Here is a 22870-nt window from a genome sequence, read left to right as displayed (position 1 = left end):
GATATTAAAATTTATCAAACTTTTATTCTGCATTTATTGAGAAAAGTCATATCATTTTCTCTTTCAGTCAGTTAAGGTCATGCATTATATCGGTATTCTAATATTTTTGATATTAAAACAACATCACATTCTTGGACTATGATTTTTGTTACAGTGTATCTTCATCTTGACATATTGCTCAGATGATATTGCCAATATTTTGTGGAAGATAAGAGATGGGCCTGTAATATTAATTCTCCCTACTTTACTTGTCAGACTTTTGTATCAATGTTATGCTATCTACATGAATCGACTCAGGGAGTGTATCTCCCTGTTTTATTCTCTAGAAGAATCTCCATGAACATGGACTCATTTCTTTCCAGGATATTTTATATAATTTATCAGTAGAGCCACTGGGCTTAAACCTTTCTCTATGAAAAATATTTTTATTACTGATTTTCATTTATTTAAAAGTTATAGAACTATTTGAGTTCTCTGTTTCTTCTTCTGTCACTTTTTCATATAGTTTTCTAATATTTGGTCAATTTGTCAAAACCGTTCAAAATTATTGCCATAAAGCAACATGTCATGTACTCTTTAAAAACATTTTTAAAAGATACATAGTTTTTTTGGTATTTGTACACACCCACAAATCATTAGATACTGATATACAACCGAACTGTTATGTGTTGGCTCCTAGGAGTCGAGGTGGTACTGCACCTGACCCCTCTAATGTTAAGACCAACTTAATGAAAGGAAAACAAATTTAGTCCTCAGATATCTCATGAACCAGCCAGGGAGGCACAGACACACACTAGTGACTAGATGAGGCTATGACATAAATACAGCTATACCAGTTAGTGGCTTCTACAACAGGGATCAAATTTTAACAAAGTGTGCCATGTAGCTTAAGCCCCTTATCCTCTTCCATGTCTAAATTTATAAATCAGTCTCCAAGGGGAATTCTGACATGGAATGGTTTTACTAAAGACAAAAAGAAAACAAGATTTGCTTCAAAAAGAGAATGCTAGACCTCACATGTGCATATCTCTGATACATATCAACAGATCCTCTGATCTTTATTTACTTTGCACATGTATTGCAAGAAAACTTGGATCTAGATTTTGCTGCATTTGGTGCACAAATAACTTCTATATCCACATTCAAGGATGAAAAAGTGTCCCTGAACACCAAAACCACTAATAATCCAAAGTTTAGTAGAGATACTCCCAAGTATGACTATGTGGCTGAAATTTCTCCTTATACCTGTTCAAAGAAATTCAAATGTCCTTCATTAGTGAGAACCCCCACAGAGTGCTGAGAGAGGGCATCTGGGAGCTACCGGGACATCCAAAAGAGCACAGTCAGAGCAGAAATAAATTAAATAGAGACTAGAAATCAATAGAAATGATCAAGAACTCTAAGAATGGTTCTTTGAAAAGATAAACAAAATAGATAAACCTCTAGGCAAACATATCAAAGAGAGAGAGAAGGCCCAAATTAATAAAATCAGAAGTGAAAGAGGAGTGACAAATGACACCACAGAGATACAAAGAATTATAAGAGAACACTACAAACAGTGACATGCCAACAAATGGAAAACCAAGATGAAACAGATTCCTAAAAGCATACAACCTGCCAAGACTTCATCAGGAAGAAATAGAAAATCTGAACAGATAATGAAAAAATCAAAAAACAATAATCAAAAAACTCCCAACAAACAAATCTCCAGAACCAAATGGCTTCACAGGTAAATTATTTCAAACGTTTAAAGAATAATTAATACCTACCCAACTCAAACTACTCCCAAAAATTGAAGTTGACGGAAGGCTCCTGAACTCATTTGATGAGAACAACATCACTCTGATACCTAAACCAGACAAAGACACTACAAAGAAAGAAAATTACAGGCCAATATCCCTGATAAACATAGATGCAAAAATCCTGAACAAAATGTTAGGAAACTAAATTCAGAAATACATTAAAAAGATCATGTACCATGATCAAGTGGAATTTATTTGATGCAAAGTTGATTCAATATCCACAAATCAATTAATGTGATAAACCACAAAAACAAAATGAAGGATAGAAATCATATGATCATAACAATAGATGCTGAAAAAGCACTTGAAAATATCCAGCATCCATTTATGATAAAAAAAAAAAAAACTCTCAACAAGGTGGGAATAGAGGGAACATACTTCAACATAATAAAGGCCATATATGACAAAGCCACAGCTAACATCAGATACAATGGGGAAAAGCTAAAAGTGTCTTCTCGAACATCAGGAACAAGACAAAGATGTCCTCTCTCACCACATTTCTTCAACATAGTACTGGATGTCCCAGCCGCAGCAATCAGACCAGAAAAAGAAATGAGACATCCACATTGGAAAGGAAGAAGTAAAACTGTCATTATTTGCAGATAACATGATACTATACATAAAGAACCCTAAAGATTCCACTCAAAAACTGTTAGAGCTGATAAATGAATTCAGTAAAGTAGCAGGATACAACATTAATATTCAGAGATCTGTTGCATTTCTATATACCAATAATGAATTATCATAAAGAGAAATTTAAAAAAAAATCCCATTTACAACTGCACGCAATAAAAATTAAATATCTAGGAATAAATTTAACCAAGAAGATCAAAAACTGTACTCAGAAAATTATAAGATGTTGAAGAAAGAAATTAAAGAAGATACAAATAAACGAAAGCACATATTGTGCTCATGGATAGGAATAATTAACGTCATCAAAGTGTCTATACTACCCAAGGTAATCTATAGATTCAGTGCAATCCCTATCAAAAAACCGATCACAGAACTAGAATAAATAATCCTAAAATTTATATGAAACCACAAAAGATCCCTAAGAGTCATGGCAATCTTGAGAAAGAAAAATGAAGTAGGAGGTATCACACTACCTGATATCAAACTATATTGCAAGGCTATGGTAGTCAAAACAGCATGGTACTGGCATAAAAACAGAAACAGCGATCAATGGAGCAGAATAGAGAGCCCAGAAATAAACGCTCACTTCATCGATGACATAGGAAGCAAGAATATACAATGGAGTAAAGAAAGTTTTTTCAATGAATGGTGCTGGGGAAACTGCACAGACATATACAAAAAATGAAACAAGACCACTTGCTTACATCGTATACAAAAATTAATGTAAGATCTAAAACCATAAAACTCTGAGAAGAAATAAAGGTAGTAAACTCTTTGATTTTTTTGGATATATTTTTTTGGATAATAATTTTTTGGATATATCTCGTTGGGTAAGAGCAACAAAAGAAAAAAAGTAAACGAGTGGGACTAATCAAACTAAAAGTTTTTACAGAGCAAAGGAAACCATCAACAAAATGAAAAGACAACCTACTAAATTGGACAAGATATTTGCAACTGATAATATCCGATAAAGGGTTGATAGTCAAAGTATACAGAGAACTCATACAACTCAACATCTAAAAAACAAACAATCCAATTAAAAAATGAGCTGAGGACCTAAACAGACATCTCTCCAAAGAAGACATACAGATGGTCAACAGACATATGAAAAGATGCTCAACATCACTAATCATCTAATAAATGCAAATTGAAACCACAATAAAATACAGCTTCACACTTGTCGGAATTGCTATTATCAATAAATCAACAAAAAACAAGTGTTCACGAGGATGTGGAAAAAAGGAAACCTCGTGCTTTGTTGGTGGGATTGTAAACTGCTGCAGCCACTATAAAAACAGTATGAAGGCTCCTAAAAAATTAAAAATAGAACTACCTCATGGCCCAGCAATCCCATTGTTGGGCATATATCCGAAGAAATCCAAAACACTAATTTGAAAAGATGTAGCCCTATGTTTACTGCAGTATTATTTACAATAGCCAAGACATGGAAGCAACCTTAGTGTCCATCGATCGATGAATGGATAAAGATGTGTTATATATATGCAACAGAATATTACTCAGCCATAAAAAAGAGTGAAATCTTGCTATTTCCAACAATATGGATAGACCTAGAGGGTATCATGCTAAGCTAAATAAGTCAGACAGAAAACAACAAATACCATATGATTTCACTTATACAAGGAATCTAAAAAACAAAATAAATGAATAAACAAAACAGAAACAACCTCATAGATACAAAGAACATTTTGATGGTTGCCAGATGGGGTTGGGGAGGCGGGGCTGGGTGAAAGGTGTAGGGATTAAGAAGAACAAATTGGCAGTTACAAAATAGCCACAGGAATGTAAATACAGCATAGAGAATGCTGTCAATAATATCGTAATAAATATGCATGGTGTCAGGTGAGTACTAGATTATCAGGGTGACTGCTTTGTAAATTATATAAATGTCTAATACTTACTATGTTGTACACTTGACACTAATATAATGCGTCAACTATAGTTGAAAAATAAATTTTTAAAAAAGCACAGTCACATAACCCACTTTTGAGATGCCTCGTCTATTTCAGAACTAAAGCACCCAACACAGCCACAGTCCTGAAGAGCAGGAACATGACAAGGGTGCTTGGGAAGGAACCCTAGTGCACAAATGAGCACTGATAATGGGAACCATGACTGGAGGTGCAGAGGAAGACCCCCCAACCACCCATCCACATACCGCCTCCCAGTTATAAAGTCTAATGAGAGAGCCCCAGGGCTATAATACAATTGATTCATCATCACCAAATAGGGCGAAGTTAGTATTCCCAAGAACCCACCTGTGACATCCAGGTGGAAGAAAATCCTCTGGCCCCCGGCCTCGCAGCTGTACTCCCCGCCATCTGCCTTCCCCGCCTGCTGCAGCACCAGCCGCCGGACGCAACCCTTGGCCTCCACGTGCACCTTCGAGCTCCCACTCAGCTTCTTGCCATCCTTGTACCACGTCACCTCTGTCTGCGCCTGGGCCACCTCACAGTTCAGTGTGGCACTGGCCCCCGCCTTGGCCTGCACCTCACTGCGTGCCTGCTGCTCCTTGGCAAACACCAGAGTGGGTTCTGGAGACAGGGAGGGGTGCACAGGAATATGACATCCTCTAAGTCAAAAGGGCGGTACTGGGGAAAGGACTACACAGGGAAGCAGGAGGCCTGGAAACTCCTTTGGGCCCTGCACCAACTGTGTAGCCTAGAGCAGCCCGACCACCTTGTCAGGGACAAGCAGCTCATTCATCTGTACACCAACCACTGACCCGTGCAAGGGTCTTGGCATCTATACACACCTACAAACCCTCACATACTGATACAGTAACAACTGCTGTGGTGGCAAGTAGGAGTCAATGTGAGACAACAGCCACCCTTATACAAAGTTAAACCCTCCTGAGAAAAAGAAAATAAAGTTAATTCACAGACTTCTCTGTGAACCGGCCAGAGAGGCTGACACATAGTGACCAGCAGTAAATGTTGACATCCGGCTTTACCACAGACCCCTCCCTGACACAGACCTGTCACACCTCCCTATTGCTTTTCAGTTCTAAACTCACAGATCACACTCCAGGGCAATCACAGGGTAATCCTGGCACAGAGCGCTCTAACTAAGGACAAAAGGAAAAAAGGTTTGCTTTGAAAAGAGAATTCCAGACAGAATGTGTGCATCGCAGGGGCTCTGCCACCATCTCTGCTCTTCATTGATTTTGCACAGACACTGCAGTCAAACATCTCTCTCTACTTTGCTACATATGGTGCAGAGAGAGCTTCCATATTGTCATGCCTGGAGGGAAGAGTTCCAGAACCCCTAAACCTCACCTACACAAGTTCCGTCTTGGGAGCATCCCAAGTGTATCAGGTGGCTGAAATTTCCTCTTCTGCTTTAATGAATTTGGACAGCTCTTGATAGTGAGAACCCGCACATAAGTCTGGGTGAGGGCAATGTGTGGGAGCAGCTAGACCGGCTTCAGGTGAGGAACATGTGGTCTACCTCGGCCTAATGTGCTGGACAGGGCCAGAGTCCCAGATGCCCAGGACCAATGGTAGTTGTGAGGAGGTGCTGGGGAAGGTGACCAAACATTGAATGTGGACACACCATGAAGACATACAAGAAGGGCCCTCTCCCTTCTGTGCACACTCTTCCCATCCAAGGTCCCTGGGCTCAGCCGTGGGTATAGAAATGAGAGGTGGGAGAATGGGATATGTGAAGAGATGAGATCTATTGGAGAGAGCACCAGGGTCTGTCTGGACATAAGCCAGTCCCGTTGTCACCTGCAATCAAAGCTAAAACAGCAATGTGAGAACTCACCTGTGACATCCAGGTGGAAGGAGACCCTCTGGCCCCCAGCCTCGCAGCTGTACTCCCCGCCGTCTGCCTTCCCTGCCTGCTGCAGCACCAGCCGCCGGACGCAGCCCTTGGCCTCCACACGCACCTTCGAGCTCCTACTCAGCTTCTTGCCGTCCTTGTACCACGTCACCTCCGTCTGCGCCTGGGCCACCTCGCAGCTCAGCGTGGCACTGGCCCCTGCTTCAGCCTGCACTTCACTACGTGCCTGCTGCTCCTTGGCAAACACCAGCGTGGGCTCTGGGGACAGGGAGGGATTGACAGGATCAATGACACCCTTTAAGTCAAGAGGATGGCATGGTGGAAAGAAGTACACAGGGAGGCAGGAGGCCTGGAAACTCCTCTGGACCCTGCATCTGCTGTATGGCCCAGAGCAGCCCCACCGCCTTGTCGGAGGCAAGCAGCACATTCATCTACACACCAACCACTGACCATGTGGCCATTTCAGGCGGGGACGCTGTGAAGGACTCTCCGGAGCACATACATTCTAGGAGAGGGACCGCAGGACCAGACACATGCACAGGTACCTTCCCAGGGGAGCAGAGAGTCTTCCTCGTGATTGTTTAAGGCAGTCATCACCACAGTGCCGGGGAGTTCCTGGGGCTCTCCTCCCCACTGCTTTCCATGTTGTCACCCTTAGCACCCAGGGGAGTGAACTGTCCCTCCATTAGGGCCAATTGCATGGTCTTGATGACCCACAAAGTGAAAAACCTTTTCTGATGTTTTGGTCATTAGTGTTTTGCTTCTTTATGGCGTCACCGTCCAAGGGTTTTGCTCGATTTTCAGTACCATTTTCTTTTTCAGATTCATTCTGAAGCTATTTATATAACTAAATGCTACAGTTTTAATGGTTATGTAGATTTATATATCTTCTCCATTTCTGTGCCCTGCTTTTTCATAGCTTTATAATATTTCTTGTGAAATGAAGTTATTAGTTTTGGTATAGGCCAATACATCAATTTGTGTTTTATGGCTTGTGTATTTTATGTTCCGTTTAAAATATTTCATTTCTCCAAGGCCATTAAATAATCTGTATTGTCTAATAAACCTTATTTAGAATCTTTCACACAACGTCTCTAAGTTGCAGTTGATTTGTGTGTGGTGTGAGGTAGGCATCCAATTTTATTTAACTTTTCCACATAGTTAAAGGTCTTAGCACCATTTATAAAAAGATCTATCTCTGCACCAGCAGCAGGGGAATCACACAAAAAGGGAGAGAGCAGGCTTCACATGGAGTTGTTCTAAGCTCTCTACCCCATTCCTTTGGGCTTTTTATGTAACCCTGCACTGGTACCCGCTTGTCTGAATTGCAGTCTTTATTTATTAAAAGTCTCCATCTCATTAGATGTCCTCACTTCGTCCTTCAAGAGTGGTCTGGTTCTGCTTGGCCTCTCCAACCAACCCATCCATATTCTCACATCCAATAGAACAAGTGTTTGATTTTTGAATGGAACTGAAGACCTTTGCGTCTTCCATAGATTTACATCTTCTTTCTGCCTCCCAACAACGTTTAATCATTCTCACCTACGAAGCTGCGCAAAGTCCTTTCTAGACTTAGAAATGGTAACACAATCCTTCTGATAACTTTGTAATTCTTATAATTTCATTTTCCAGCTTCTATTTCTAGTTGTAGATATAGAAATGTTTTCTGTATATTGATTTTGGTTTGCAGTCATCTTTCTCAACTCTCTAAGTTTAATAATTAATTATTTTGGATTTTTTAAATTGACAATCATCTGTTCTATTTTTGATGTTTCCAACTGTTATGCTTTATTTTCCTCCTAAGTGTTCTATAAAAGTGTCATGAACGCGTGACAGTGGCTTCCCTGTCTTGGTCCCAATCTCAGAGGAAAAGCTTTCAAGGTTTCACTTCAAGTGTGATGTTAGCTAGCTTTTTCTGTTCTACCAATTGTTCAATAAAAGAAGAACCCTTTGATTTATAGGTTATTAAGAATTTTATCACAGAAATTGATGCTCATATTTATCAAATATTTCACCTGGAAGACACATCTGGTCTACCTCAGCCCCATGCATCAGATAGAACCAGGGTCCTGGACACCAAGAATCACCAGTGGATTCTGAGGAGGTGGTGGGAAAATTTGCCTTTCTCTCCTGCACACACACTGTCATCAGTGCTCCCTGGCCCAATTCTGGGTATGAAAATGGAAGGTGGGAGGATGGGAGACATCAAGAAATAAAGTCTAATAAAAAGAATAGCAATATTTGTTCTGACTTCTGTAAAGGCTAATGAGGTACCCCAAAAACTGACCTGTGACGTCTAGGTGGAAGGAGACCCTCTGGCCCCCAGCCTCGCAGCTGTACTCCCCGCTGTCCGCCTTCTCCACCTGCTGTAACACCAGCCTCCGGGTGCAGCTCTTGGCCTCCACGTGCACCTTCGAGTTCCTACTCAGCTTCTTGCCGTCCTTGTACCACGTCACCTTTGTCTGCACCTGGGCCACCTCACAGTTCAGGGTGGCACTGGCCCCCACCTTGGCATGCACCTCACTGTGTGCCTGCTGCTCCTTGGCAAACACCAGCATGGGCTCTGGGAACAGGGAGGGATGCATAGGATCAGCGATACTCTCTAAGTCAGTACGATGGCAGTAGGAAAAGGACTACACATGGCGACAGGAGGCCTGGAAACTCCTCCAGCCTTGCACCAGCTGTGTGGCCTGGAGAATAATCTGTGCTAACATCTCAGGGTTTTATGGTTTAACCTGTACACTGAGGTCTCTAACCCACCTGGATCTGAATTGTTTGTAGTGAAGTTACCAGTACAATGTAATTTTTTCCATATGGTTGAAAGGCCCAAGCACCCTTTCTAAAAACACTATTCGTTCTCTACTTGCACAGAAATCTCAGTAAACACTGAGGGAATGGTGGGAGTCTACACACACACTGGCTTGTTTCCGAGCTCACCATTCTATTCCTTTGATCTGATAACGATCTTTGCACTAAGACCCTGCTGTGTTAATGACTATAGCTTTATGACAATTCTCAACAACTGGAACAACAAAGGCTCACATTTTTATTTTCTGCATGGGAGTGTCAGCTGTCTTTAGAATCTACTTCTGAGTTTATAAATCCCCCCCCAAAAAACACTTTCTCCTTTTGGTTGTTCATGTACACAGATGGTTCCTCCATGGATTTCTATTCATCTATTTAAATTTCATGACTGCCCCTCAGCACCTTCTATTAGACACAAAATTAGAAACTCGACATTTTCAATGCTTTTGTAAGTGTCAAAATTTTATGTTCCGGGTTTTGTTGCTCATATAAAGATATAAAAGTGTTTCCTACATGGTGATCTTTCTAAAAAATCTTACTTAGTCTAATAATTTATCTTTTGGATATTCTGTACCAATAACCACATGTCAGTGAATTACACCTTTTTATCGAAATGTTATGTCTTTTATTTTATTTTCCTCCTTACTCTGCTCAGTGGTTACGGTGGCCCACTCAGGAGCCCATTTGTCTTGTCCTCAGTGTCCAAGCTTCCAAGGTTCACTTTCAGTGTGTTTCTGAGGTACCATTTATCAAATTAAGGAAGAACACTTCTGTACAGTTAAGAATTTTATGGCATAAATTGATAAATTTTATCAAACATTTCTGGATTTCTTATGTTAAATTTTAACCAAATGCTGTTACTCTGTTACTCATTAACAGAATATGATAACGGAATCATTTGTCAATCACTCTTAATGTCATGCTTTATATTGAGCTAATGTTTCTAATGTTGACCCAAACTTGCAATCCTGGACTATAATTTTCATCAGTGTAGTACTATCCTGATATACTGCTGAATCCATGTAGCTAATGTTTTATTTATGACTTTGGATTGTCCGTAATTTAATTCTTCCTACTTTTCTTGTCAGGTTTTGGTATCAGTGTTGTATCTATATAAAACAAGTTACAGAGTGTACCTCCTTTTTTCCAATCTCTAGAATAATCTCTGTGAATACAGAATAACTGTTTTTTTTTTTCAGAATACTTAATATAGTTTATGAGAGAATGACTGGGCTTAAAAGATTTTTAGATATTGGTTCCATTTATTTAAGTCATAGGACTATTTGAGTTTTTTATATCTTCTAGTGTCAGATTTCACATAGTCACTAGATATTAGCTCAACTTTCAAATTTATTACCATAAACTATTGTGTCATATTCTCTTAAAATAACATTTCACAAAGATAGATAGGTATTTTGGGGTACCTATACACATCCACAATCATTACATACTGATAAAATACCAAGATATTATGTGTTGGCACCTAATCAATGATGTGGGATAGGAGTCCACCCCTGTCTAAAATCAGGACTCTCTTAACAAGAGGAAACTAATCTGATTTTTCAGACTTCTCTATGTACCAACCCAGGAATCAGAGATACACACTAACCACCAGCAAAATGCTATCACAGAAATACTGCTCAGAGTGATGTCAGAAACATGGTGGAGATAGAGACGTCCCCAGATCGCTCCCCTTGAAATAACAATAATCTGAATATCTAAAACTCAACAAAAAACACCTGAACTACACACCAGCGTGTATGAGCATGGGATCTGCGCATAAGAGCTACCACAAGTCAGAACCCCAGCTGTCAGGCGGTGGACTGAGAGAAACAAAGAAGCTGCTCTCAAAGCCAAAGCTCCCTGTAGGAGGAGAAGGGAGGTAAGAAGGTGGAGTGAGTTCCCTGAACAGCCCTGCCTGGGAGAGCTGTGAGCTCCACGTGGCCAGTGGCAGTGCCCAGTCATCAGGGCAGAAAGCAGAGAAGCAGAGACGGCAGAGAAACAATAGTTGATTTTTGCCAGCCCTGGTTGCAAAACCAAGGCTGAGCTGCAGCCCCCAACCCCCAACCCTGAGGGCTGCTCCCCCCATACCATCCAAGACCAAACTCCACAGAGCCCCAGGGTGATCTAAGCAAACGCTACCAAAACCATCATTAACACTGGCAGGGACTGAGACTGTGGGTAACGAGCGTGATTAAACATCTATAAGAAGAAAAAAAAGGCATTATATTTATATAAAGCAGGAATACAAAAAGCTTAGATGCCACCTACTGAAAACCAAGAGAAAAAAAGTCTTCTTTGCAACAGGCTACAGAAACCTTTATATAATAAAAAGTTCATTATGGGGAGAAAAAAAAAAAAACGCAGAATACACTTCCATTAATGCCCAGGCAGAGAAATAGTCCATTAAACACCATGAACAATCAATGTGACAAGGCATCTCATAAAGAAAGAGAAAAATCTCTAGAAAATAAGCTTACAGACATAGAAATATGTGACTTAAATCAGAGAATTCAGGATGGTACTTCTGAAAAAACTCAGTGAGTTCTAAAACAAGTCACATCAACAATTCAGGAATTGAAAAAAACTACTGGATAAGCAGAGCAAGGAGATTGAAACCCTCAAGAAAAAAAAATAGATCTTCTGGAGGTAAAAAACACACTGCAAGAGTTGAAAAATGAAATAGGAAGCTTGAGAAATAGAGTCAACCAAATGGAAGAAAGGATCAGTGATATCAAAGACAGAAATCTAGAAATAAATCAGAAGGAAGAAGAGAGAAATCGAAAAATGAAAAATAATGAAAGAGAAAAACAAGAACTAGCTGATACTATCAAGAGAGGAAACATAAGAATAATGTGCATTATGAAAGGCGAGGAAAAGGAGCAGGGACTAGAAAGTATTTTCAGACAAATACTGGACAAGATTTCCCAAATCTAAGGAATGAGCTGGAGCTTGGAATTCAAGAAGTCAACAGAACACCCAATTATCTCAACTCAAAAAGGCCTACACCAAGACACCTTGTATTAAAGTTATCAAAAATCAACAACAAAGAAAGAATTCTCAAGGCAGCCAGGGTTAAAAAAAATGGCAATTAATGAAGGAAAACCCATTAGATTATCATTGGACTTCTCAGCGCAGACCTTACAAGCCAGAAAGAAATGGAATCAAATATTTAAACTATTAAGTGAAAGGAACTACCAGCCTAGAATAATGTATCCAAATAAGCTCTCCTTTAGACATGAAGGAGAAATTAAGACCTTTCCAGACATACAAAAATTGGAATTCTCCACTACGAGACCTGCACTACAGGACATACTGAAAGGGATCAGTTCACCTAAAACAAAATAACAACAAAAAAAATATGTAATTACAAGAAAAGTGACTATCAGGAAAATATAAGCAGAGGAGTGCAATCCTTACTAAGAATAGGGCATTATAAGCTTAAATAATACGAAGAGATTTGCTTTAGCAAGATAGTAATAAACGTTCTGCATACATAGGGACGAATTGAGATAATAATGACTGAAAAGGGGAGGATTCAAAGATCCAAAATCTCAAAGGGGAATGGAGATAAGGCATGCAAAGAAAATAGACAACTGTATATATATATAACTATCCTTTACATATTCGTAATGCTAACTACACACCAAAGATTCAGACTGAAGTATATAACATACAACGAGAAGAACCAGAGGGAAAATCCACAAAAGCCAATCAAAATAAAGAAAACAGAAACACAAGGACAAGGAAGCAATGGAAACACCGAGCTACTAGAAAGCAAAATATAAAATGGCTATACGAAGACCTCATATTTCAATAATCACTCTAAATGTAAATGGCTGAACTCACCAATAAAAAGGCACAGAATTGCAGAATGGATCAAAAAACAAAACCCAACCATATGCTGCCTCCAGGAGACACATCTCAGCTCCAAAGACAAATATAGACTCAAAGTAAAAGGGTGGAAAATGGTATTTCAAGAAAATGGCATTCAGAGAAAAGCGGGAGAAGTGGTACTAATATCAGATGAAATAGTCTTCAAAATGAAAAAGGTAAAGAAAGATACTGAGGGACACTTTATAATGATAAAGGGAATCATGCACCAAGAAGACATAACACTTATTAATATCTATGCTCCCAATCGGGGAGCCTCGAAATACGTAAAGCAATTACTAACAGAACTAAAGAGAGAAACAGACCAAAAAACACTATTGTACTAGGGGACCTAAATACCCTACTGTCGGATATGGACAGATCATCCAAACAGAAAATCAATAAGGAAATAACATCTTTAAATGACACATTAGACCAATTGGACATAATTGATGTTTGCAGAGCCTTCCATCTAAAAACAGATGCTTATGCATTCTTCTCTAGTGCACATGAACATTCTCAAGAATCGACCACATACTGGAACACAGAAATAGCCTCAATGAATATAAGAGGGTCGAAATCATACCAACCATATTCTCTGATCATAATGCTTTGAAACTAGAGATCAACTGCAAAAAGAAATAAGAAAGAACCACAATTACATAGAGATTAAACAACATGCTACTGAAGAATAATTGGGTCAGGTAAGAAATATAAAGAGCAATCAAGAGATACATAGACACGAATGATAATGATAGTGCAACATATCAAAACTTTTGATAGTACAACATATCAAAACTTTTATGATAGTGTTATATGATAGTACAACATATCAAAACTTTTCAGACACAGCAAAAGTGGTCATAAGAGGAAAGTTCATATCATTATAGGCCTATCTCCAAAAACAATAACAAGCCCAAATAAACAACCTAATGCTTCATCTTAAAAAAACTAGAAAAGGAAGAACAAATGAGGCAGAAAGTCAACAGAAGGAAAGAAATAATCAAAATTAGAACAAAAATAAATGAAATTGAAAACAACAACAACAAAAAACAATAGAAGGAATAAATGCAACGAAGAGCTGATTCTTTGAGAAGGTTAATAAAATTGACACACCCCTGGGTAGACTCACTAAAGAAAAAAGAGAAAGGACACAAATAAACAAAATCAGGGGTGAAAGAGGGGAAATTATGACTGACATCGCAGAAATACAAAGGATCATGCAAGAATACTATGAAAAAGTATATAACACCAAATTTAATAATGTAGAACAAATGGACAAGTACTTAGAAAAATATAACCTTCCTAGACTGAATCAAGAAGAACTGGAAAATCTAAATAGACCGATTAGCAGTATGAAAATTGAAACGATCATCAAAAATCTACCAAATAGTAAAAGTCAAGGACCAGATGGCTTCATCCGTTAATTCTACCAAACATTCACAGAAGATTTAATACCTATTCTCCTCAAACTCTTCCAAAGAATCGAAGAGGAGGCAATACTTCCCATCTCATTTTATGAGGCCAATATGACCCTGATACCAAAACCTGGTAAAGATAACACAAAAAAAGAAAACTACAGACCGATATCTGTCATGAACACAGATGCAAAAATCCTGAAGAAGATACTAGCGAACTGAATGCAGGAACATATTAAAAAGATTATACAGCACGATCAAGTGGGCTTCATCCCAAGGCACAGGGATGGTTCAACATATGCAAACCGATTAATGTGATACACCACATAAACAAATTAAAAAATAAGAATCATATGATCATATCAATAGGTGCAGAAAAAGCCTTCAACAAGATGCAGCATCCATTTATGAACAAAACACTTAATAAAATCAGTACATAAGTAAAGTACCTCAACATAATAAAGGCCATATATGACAACCCTTCAGCCAACATTATACTTAATGGTGAAAAACTAAAAACCTTCCCTCTAAGATCAGGAACAAGGCAAGGCTGTCCACTATTGCCACTGTTATTCAATATAACATTGGAGGTCCTAGCGAGTGCAATCAGGCAAGAGAAAAATATAAACGCCATCCAAATAGGAAATGAAGAAATCAAACTGTCACTATTTGTGGATGCCATGATTCTCTATATAGGAAATCCTAAAGACTCCCCAAGAACACTACTAGAAACAATAAACAAACACAGTAAAGTCTCTGGATATAAAATCAACGTTCAAAATTCCATAGCATTCCTATACTCTAATAATGAAGCATCAGAAAAAGAAGTGGAAAAAATAATTCCTTTTGCAATTACAACAAAAAAATAAAATATCTAGGAGTAAATTTAACAAAACATGTGAAGGACCTATGTAATGGAAACCACAAGACCCTATTAAAAGAAATCGAAGAAGATACAAAGAAATGAAAAGATATTCCGTGTTCATGGATTAAAAGAATCAACATAGTTAAAATGACCTTATTACCTAAAGCATTATACAGATTTAATGCAATCCCCATCAAAATCCCATCGGCATTTTTTAAAGAAATAGAACAAAAAATCATCAGATTTGTATGGAAGCACAAAAGACCCCAAATTGTCAAAGCCATCCTGAGAAAAAAGAATGAGGCTGGAGGCATCACTCTGCTCAACTTCAAATTACACTACAAAGCGACAGTAATCAAAATGGCATGGTATTGGCAGCAAAGCAGACACACAGACCAGTGAAACAGAATCGAGAGTCCAGAATGAAACCCATATTTATAGGGGCAAATAATTTTTGACAAAAAAGCCAAAAAACATACAGTAGAGAAAGGAAAGCCGCTTCAATAAATGGTACTGGGAAAATTGGAAGGCCACCTGCAAAAGAATGAAACTAGGCTGTTGTCTATCACCAAACACCAAAATTAACTCAAAATGGATCAAGGACCTGAATATAAGACCTGAAACAATAAAATGCATAGAAGAAAACATGGGAACTAAACTCAAGGACATTGGATTTAAAGATTATTTTATTAATTTGACCTCAGAGGCAAGGGAAGTAAAAGCAAAAATAAATGAATGAAACTACATCAAACTAAAAAGCTTCTGCACAGCAAAAGAAACCGTCAGCAAGGTAAAGAGACAACCATCTCAATGGGAAAATATATTTGCAGGAAATGCCTCTGATAAGGGCCTAATATCCAAAATATACAAAGAACTCATACAACTCAATAACAACAAAATAACAAATGATCCAATCAAAAAATTGGTAGAGGACCTGAACAGACACTTCTCCTTCAAGGACATACAAATGGTCAACAAATATATGAAAAGATGCTCAACATCGCTAGCTATTAGGGAAATGCAAATCAAAACCACAATGAGATACCATGTCACAACTGTTAGAATAGCTATAATCAACAGGGCAAGTAATAACAAATGTTGCAGAGGATGCAGAGATAAAGGAACCCTATACACTGCTGGTGGGACTGCAAATTGATACAGCCACTATGGAAAACAGTATGGAGGTTCCTCAAAAAACTAAGAATTAATCTACCATACGATCCAGCAATCCCTCTCCTGGGTATTTACACCAAAGACTTGAAAACTCATATCCAAAAAGATATTTGCACACCAATGTTCATAGCAGTATTATTCATGGTGGCCAGGACACGGTAGCAACCGAAGTGTCCTACAATAGATGATTGGCTAAAGAAGCTGTGGTACATATATATAGCCATAAGAAGAGATGAAATACTGCCATTTGTGACAACATGGATGGACCTCGAGATAATCATGCTAAGCGAAATAAGCCAGACAGAAAAAGTTGAACATCACATGATATCGCTTATATGTGGAATATAAACCTAAAAGCAACAGAGGAACAGGACATAGACAATAGACTATGTGATTACCAGAGTGGAGGGGAGAGGAGGGAGGGGGACATAGGGTAAAGGGGGTCAAATATGTGGTGACAGAAAGAAATCTAACTATGGTAGGTGAACACACAGTGTAAATATATATATATGCCTTACTGTTAAAATGTACAGCTGAAACTTATTGAATTTCATTAACCAATTCCACCATAAAATAAATTATGTTTTTTAAAAGTGTGCTTACTACTGTATATATATGAGATGATGAGTATTAAATAAGCTTATTGCAATAATCATTTCACAATGTATGTAAGTCAAATCATTATGCCGTACACCTTAAACTGTAGTGATGTAAGTCAATTATATCTTAATAAAACTGAAAAAGAAGAGTGAAAAAAAAAGAGAGAAGAAACTCATCATACACCTTAATTTGCATAGAATTTCTATCTTAAAGAAAAAGAAATACTGCTTAAGCAGAGGCTCCACAGTAAGTCCTTGGTAGCAAAGCATGTAGATGTCACAGAGATACTTTTTCCTTCCCATTCCTAAGTTTATAAATGTAACTCGAGGAGAATTCTACACTGAACATCCAAACTGAAAACAAAAACAAAATGCGTTTGCTTTAAAACACTAATCTTAAATTATCACAAATATCTACCAATATCGTTTATTCCTTTTTCCCTTTGCACAAAAAACAGCAAAATATATACCTATATTTTGTGACATGTGGGTAACACAAAGCATCTATATCCTTGAAAAGGAAAGAATAGTGTCCCAGACACCTCAAATTTGATATCCCAACATTCACTCTTGAGATAATTCCAGGTATGATTATGTGGCGAAAATGTCTCCTAACCTAGTTTCAGTGAAACTGAAACATCTCTCACTGGCAAGAATCGGCATGAGGAGCTGAGTGATGGCATGTAGAGGTGGCCAGAAGACACGATGAGAGAAAATTTATATACCCAAACTGGAGACACCTGGTCTACCTCAGACCCCAAGCATCAGGTTAGGCCAGAGTCCTTGACACCAAGGACCACCAGGAAGACTGTGGGCAGGTGCTGAGACATGCGACTGAGTGTTACTATGCGGGCCCCACCCGAGGTTTACAGAGCAACCCTTCTATTGATGCTCACCACTCCAATCAAGCCTCCCTTGGCCTAAAATCGGTATGAAAATGGGAGATGGAAAGATTGGAGACGTAAAGAGATCAAGTGTAAAGGTAAGTGTACAATCTGCTGAGGCTAAAAGCAAGCCCCAACACCTCCATAGAAGGCTAACGTAACATCCCAAGACTCACCTGTGACATCCAGGAGGAAGGAGACCTGCTGGTCCCCAGTCTCACAGCTGTGAAGGCAAATGTGCGGGTGCAGCTAGACCAGTCTCAGGTGAGGGACATCTGGTCTACCTCAGCCCTATGTGCTGGATAGGATCAGACTCCCAGATACCCAGGACCAATGGTAATTGTGAGGAGGTGCTAGGGAAGGTGACCAAGCATTGAATATGGACACACCATGAAGACATACAAGAAGGGCCCTCTCTCTTCTGTGCACACCCTTCCCATCCAAGGTCCCTGGGCTCAGCCGTGGGTATACAAATGGGAGGTAGGAGAATGGGATATGTGAAGAGATGAGATCTATTGGAGAGGGCACCAGGGTCTATCTGGACATAAGCCAGTCCTATTGTCACCTGCGATCGAAGCTAAAACAGCAATGTGAGAACCCACCTGTGACATCCAGGTGGAAGGAGACCCTCTGGCCCCCGGCCTCGCAGCTGTACTCCCCGCCGTCCGCCTTCCCAGCCTGCTGCAGCACCAGACGCCGGACGCAGCCCTGGGCCTCCACACGCACCTTCGAGCTCCCAGTCAGCTTCTTGCCGTCCTTGTACCACGTCGCCTCCGTCTGCGCCTGGGCCACCTCGCAGCTCAGCGTGGCACTGGCCCCCGCTTCAGCCTGCACCTCACTGCGTGCCTGCTGCTCCTTGGCAAACACCAGCATGGGCTCTGGGGACAAGGAGGATGTACGTGGTCAATGACACCCTCTAAGTCAGGAGGACGGCACTGAGAAAGACTACACAGGGAGGCGGGAAGCCTGGAAACTCCTCCAGGCACTGCACCAGATGGTAGCCTGGAGCAGCCCCACTGCCTTGTCAGCGACAAGCAGCACACTTATCTGCACAATGACCACTGCCCACATGGCCCTTCCAAGTGGGGACACTGTGAGAGACTCTCTGGAGCATACGGCCTCTAGGAGAGGGACCGCAGGGCCAGGAGGCATATACATGCGCCTTCCCAGAAGACAGACACAGAATCTCCCTGGCAATTGTGGAGGGCGTGTTGCCACTGTAGTTCAGTGGAGTTCCCACAGCTCCCTTCCACCTGCTCTCTGAGTTGTCACCCTGTTGGCACCCAGGGGGAATGAGTTGTACTCCTGTGGCTATCTTTTAGATTTTTTAAACTTTAAAGTAGTGCACATTTTCTGATATTTTTGATCATTAGTTTTGCTGGTGGTGATGTTGCTGTTCAATATTTGAGCCACTTTCAATATAATTGGCTTTCTCTTCATACTCATTTTAGGGGCTCGTTATTTATTTAAATGCTAAAGAGTAGAAGGTTACGTGTGCTGTAAAAATCTTTCCATCTATGTGTCTTGCCATCGCACTTTTTCATGGTGTCTTCTGATAAAATAAGATCCCTAATCTTAATATAAACAAATACATAAATTTGTCCTTTGCATTTATGTCCTGTTTACAAAGTCTGCCATCACCTTGAGGTCATGAAGTCATCTACACTTCTGCTAAGAGTGTTACCTGCCAAACTGAGGTCTCTAACCCACCTAGATTAATGTCTGCATTTGATGTGAGGGGCAGTTCCAATTTTATTTTATTTTCATATGGTTAATGATCTTAGCATCATTTATAAAAAGACCTCCTAACTCTACACCTGGCATTAGCAACGTGGGAAAAAAACAAAAAGATGAAGGGTATATGCATAGAGCGCTGCTGAGGGCAACATTTCATCCCTTCGGTCCGTTATGCATCTGCATTTGCACCACGTTGTCTTCATCACTGAAGCCCAGTGATAAGCCTGGTACAACAAACGCTGTCACCCTGCTTATCTCTAGGACAGTGCTTTGTAATCGATCTGTCAGCATCCATCCCCATCAAAAGCACTAGCTCCGATCTTGTGTAAGAATGAACAGCTCTGAGTCCCCATAGCTTCTGTTTTCTCCAGATCTTCCTACTGTCTCTCAAAAACATGTAATAATTTTACCCACTTAACACCCTTAAAGTCAAACCTCATTTATTAGATCTGGAATTAGAAAATGGTATTGTTGAAGCTATGGTAAATCTTTTAAAATATCATTTTCTGAGTGTTTGTTGCTAGCATATGTATATGAAGTGTTTTCTGTATGTCGGTTTTTTTAACGTGATAATCTTTCCCAAGTCTCTTACCAAGTCTAATCATTAATCTTTTGAATTTTCTGAACTGATAACCATATTATCTGTAAATTCTATCTTTTTAAATTTCACATTTAATTAAATTTTAATTTAATGTATCTTATTTTCCATCCTTATTGTGTTGTCCAATGTTGGACAAGAGTGGTGACCGAAAGCCTCTTATGATGTTTCTAATCCCAAAGTCACATCTTCTACTTTCAGTGACGTTAGCTGGTGTTTCCTGAAGTACCATTTTCCAAATTAAGGAAGAACATCTTTATTTATAGTTTAAGAATTTTATATCATAAACTGATGCTAAATTTTATCAAATACTTTTTTAGGAGACATGATGATAAATTTTATCGAACATTTTTATTCTGCCTTTGTCGAGATAATAACATTTTTCTCTTTCATTAAGTTGATATCATGCATTATTTCGATCTAATATATCTATCGTTAAACCGACTATGCATTCTTGGACTATGACTCCCATCAATGTGTACTGTCCTCTTCATATGTTGCACAATTTGGTTTATTAACATCTTGCTTAAGATTTTGGCCTTGATATTCATAAGAGATTGGCCTATAATTTTAATTCTGCATATTTCCTCATAAGTTTTGGTATCAAAATTATGCTATCTACATAAAATGAGTTAGAGACTGTATATCCTTTGTCTATCATCTAGAAGAATCTCCATAAACATAGAATAATTTCTTTCCAGAATATTTGATATAATTTATCAGTAGAGCTGCTGGTCTTAGGCCTTTCTCTATGAAAAGATTTATTACTGGTTCTGTTTCTTCAGAGCTTATAGGACTGTTTGAGTTTTCTATTTCCCCTTGTGTCTGTTGTGATATAGTTTTCTAGGAATTAGCCACATGTTACAACTTTCGAATTTTTTACCTAAAAAAAAATTGTCATATTCTCTTTAACTAAAGTTCCCCAAAGACACAAAGCATGTTTTGGTATCATACACACCCACAAACCATGGACACAGACACAACACCACACTGTTTTGTGGTGGCACTGGGAGTCAAATATGGGATTGCAGCCCATCTCTATTTAACATTAAGACTCTCTTAACAAAACAAACAAAAAAACAGTACATTTATTTTTCAGCCTTCTCTCTGAACCAACCAAGGAGGCACAGACAACACACATGAGTCATTAGGAAACGCTATGATGTAAGTGTTACTTGGCCAGTCAGGCTACTGCCACAGGAGCTCACATCTGACAAAGTGTGCCAGTGTGGCGCAAGCTCCTTGTTCCACTCCATGTCTAATCTATATATCAGACTGCAAAAGGGTTCCACACAGAATGTTCTAACAGGAGACATGTCCACAAGTGAGAGTCACGTGGTCTACTGCAGACTCAAAAGCCAAGCTATGAGGACTCCAGAAAAAAAGAGAAAACCAGACAGGTGCTGGGAACATACAAAACATTATTGTATGGAAATATCGCTCAAGAACATAAATGGCCCTTCTCCTTCCAAACACACCCTTCCAATCTAGCCACCCTTGGCCCAGTCATAGGAGGACAAATAGGCAGGAGGAGGATAGGAGATGTGAGAGCTTCAGAGAAGACTAGGGAGGATCTGAGCTCAACATTGGTCCCATCAACTCCAAAAAATTCAGGTCTCCAAGAACCTACCTCTGACATCCAGGTGGAAAGAGACCCTCTGGCCCCCGGCCTCGCAGCTGTACTCCCCGCCGTCTGCCTTCCCAGCCTGCTGCAGCACCAGCCGCCGGACGCAGCCCTTGGCCTCCACACGCACCTTCGAGCTCCCACTCAGCTTCTTGCCGTCTTTGTACCACGTCACCTCTGTTTGCGCCTGGGCCACCTCGCAGCTCAGCATGGTGCTGGCCCCCGCCTCAGCCTGCACCTCACTGCGTGCCTGCTGTTCCTTGGCAAACACCACTACGGGCTCTGGGAACAGGGAGAGGTGCACAGGGTCAATGACATCCTCTGAGTCACAGGGACAGTACTGGGGAAAGGACTACACAGGCAGGCAGGAGGCCTGGAAACTCCTCCAGGCCCTGCACCAGCTGTGTGGCCTAGAGCAGCCCCACCACCCTGTCACAACAAGCAGCTCATTCATCTACACACCGTCCGTTGACCTATGCAAGGGTCTTGGCATCTGTACACACCTAAAAACCCTCACATACAGGTACACTAACAACTGCTGTGGTGGCACACAGGAATCAGTGTGAGACTGCAGCCACCCTTACATAAAATTAAACCCTCCTGAGAAAAGGAAAATAAAGTTAGTTCATAGACTTCTCTGTGAACCGGCCAGAAAGGCTCAGACACATAGTGACCAGCAGTAAATGCTGTGACATCAGCTTTACCACAGACCCCACCCTCATCGACCAGGTGCGACCTGCCACACCTCCCTATTGCTTTCCAGTTCTAAACTCACAGATCACACTCCAAGGCAGTCCTGGCATACAGCGCCCTAACAGATGATAAAAGGGAAATAGGTTTGCTTTGAAAAGAGAATTCCAGACAGAATGTGTGCATCGCAGGGGCTCTGCCACCATCTCTGCTCTTCGTTGATTTTGCACAGATGCTGCAGTCAAACATCTCTCTCTACTTTGCTACATATGGTGCAGAGAGAGCTTCCATATTGTCATGCCTGGAGGGAAGAGTTCCAGAACCCCTAAACCTCACCTACACAAGTTCTGTCTTGGGAGCATCCC

At 40.0% G+C, this 22870-nt stretch overlaps 1 protein-coding gene across 1 annotated transcript in view; it reads right to left on the bottom strand.

The window, feature by feature from the left end:
* OBSCN (obscurin, cytoskeletal calmodulin and titin-interacting RhoGEF) overlaps positions 1-22870 on the bottom strand; it is a 146681-nt gene that overhangs the window by 92255 nt on the left and 31556 nt on the right. The window contains exons 12-15 of the mRNA XM_039880334.1: positions 21822-22097; positions 18459-18734; positions 8527-8802; positions 6222-6497 (exon numbers count right to left, since the gene is read on the bottom strand). Coding sequence (XP_039736268.1) covers positions 6222-6497; positions 8527-8802; positions 18459-18734; positions 21822-22097 — 1104 coding nt within the window. The remainder of the gene's footprint in view (positions 1-6221; positions 6498-8526; positions 8803-18458; positions 18735-21821; positions 22098-22870) is intronic.

The sequence above is a fragment of the Pteropus medius genome, unplaced genomic scaffold (genome assembly GCF_902729225.1).
Source record: "Pteropus medius unplaced genomic scaffold, Ma_sr-lr_union100, whole genome shotgun sequence".
NCBI classification, from domain to species: Eukaryota; Metazoa; Chordata; class Mammalia; order Chiroptera; family Pteropodidae; genus Pteropus; species Pteropus medius.
Note: the sequence above shows the minus strand (reverse complement) of the source record. Positions and strands in the feature narration are given on the sequence as shown.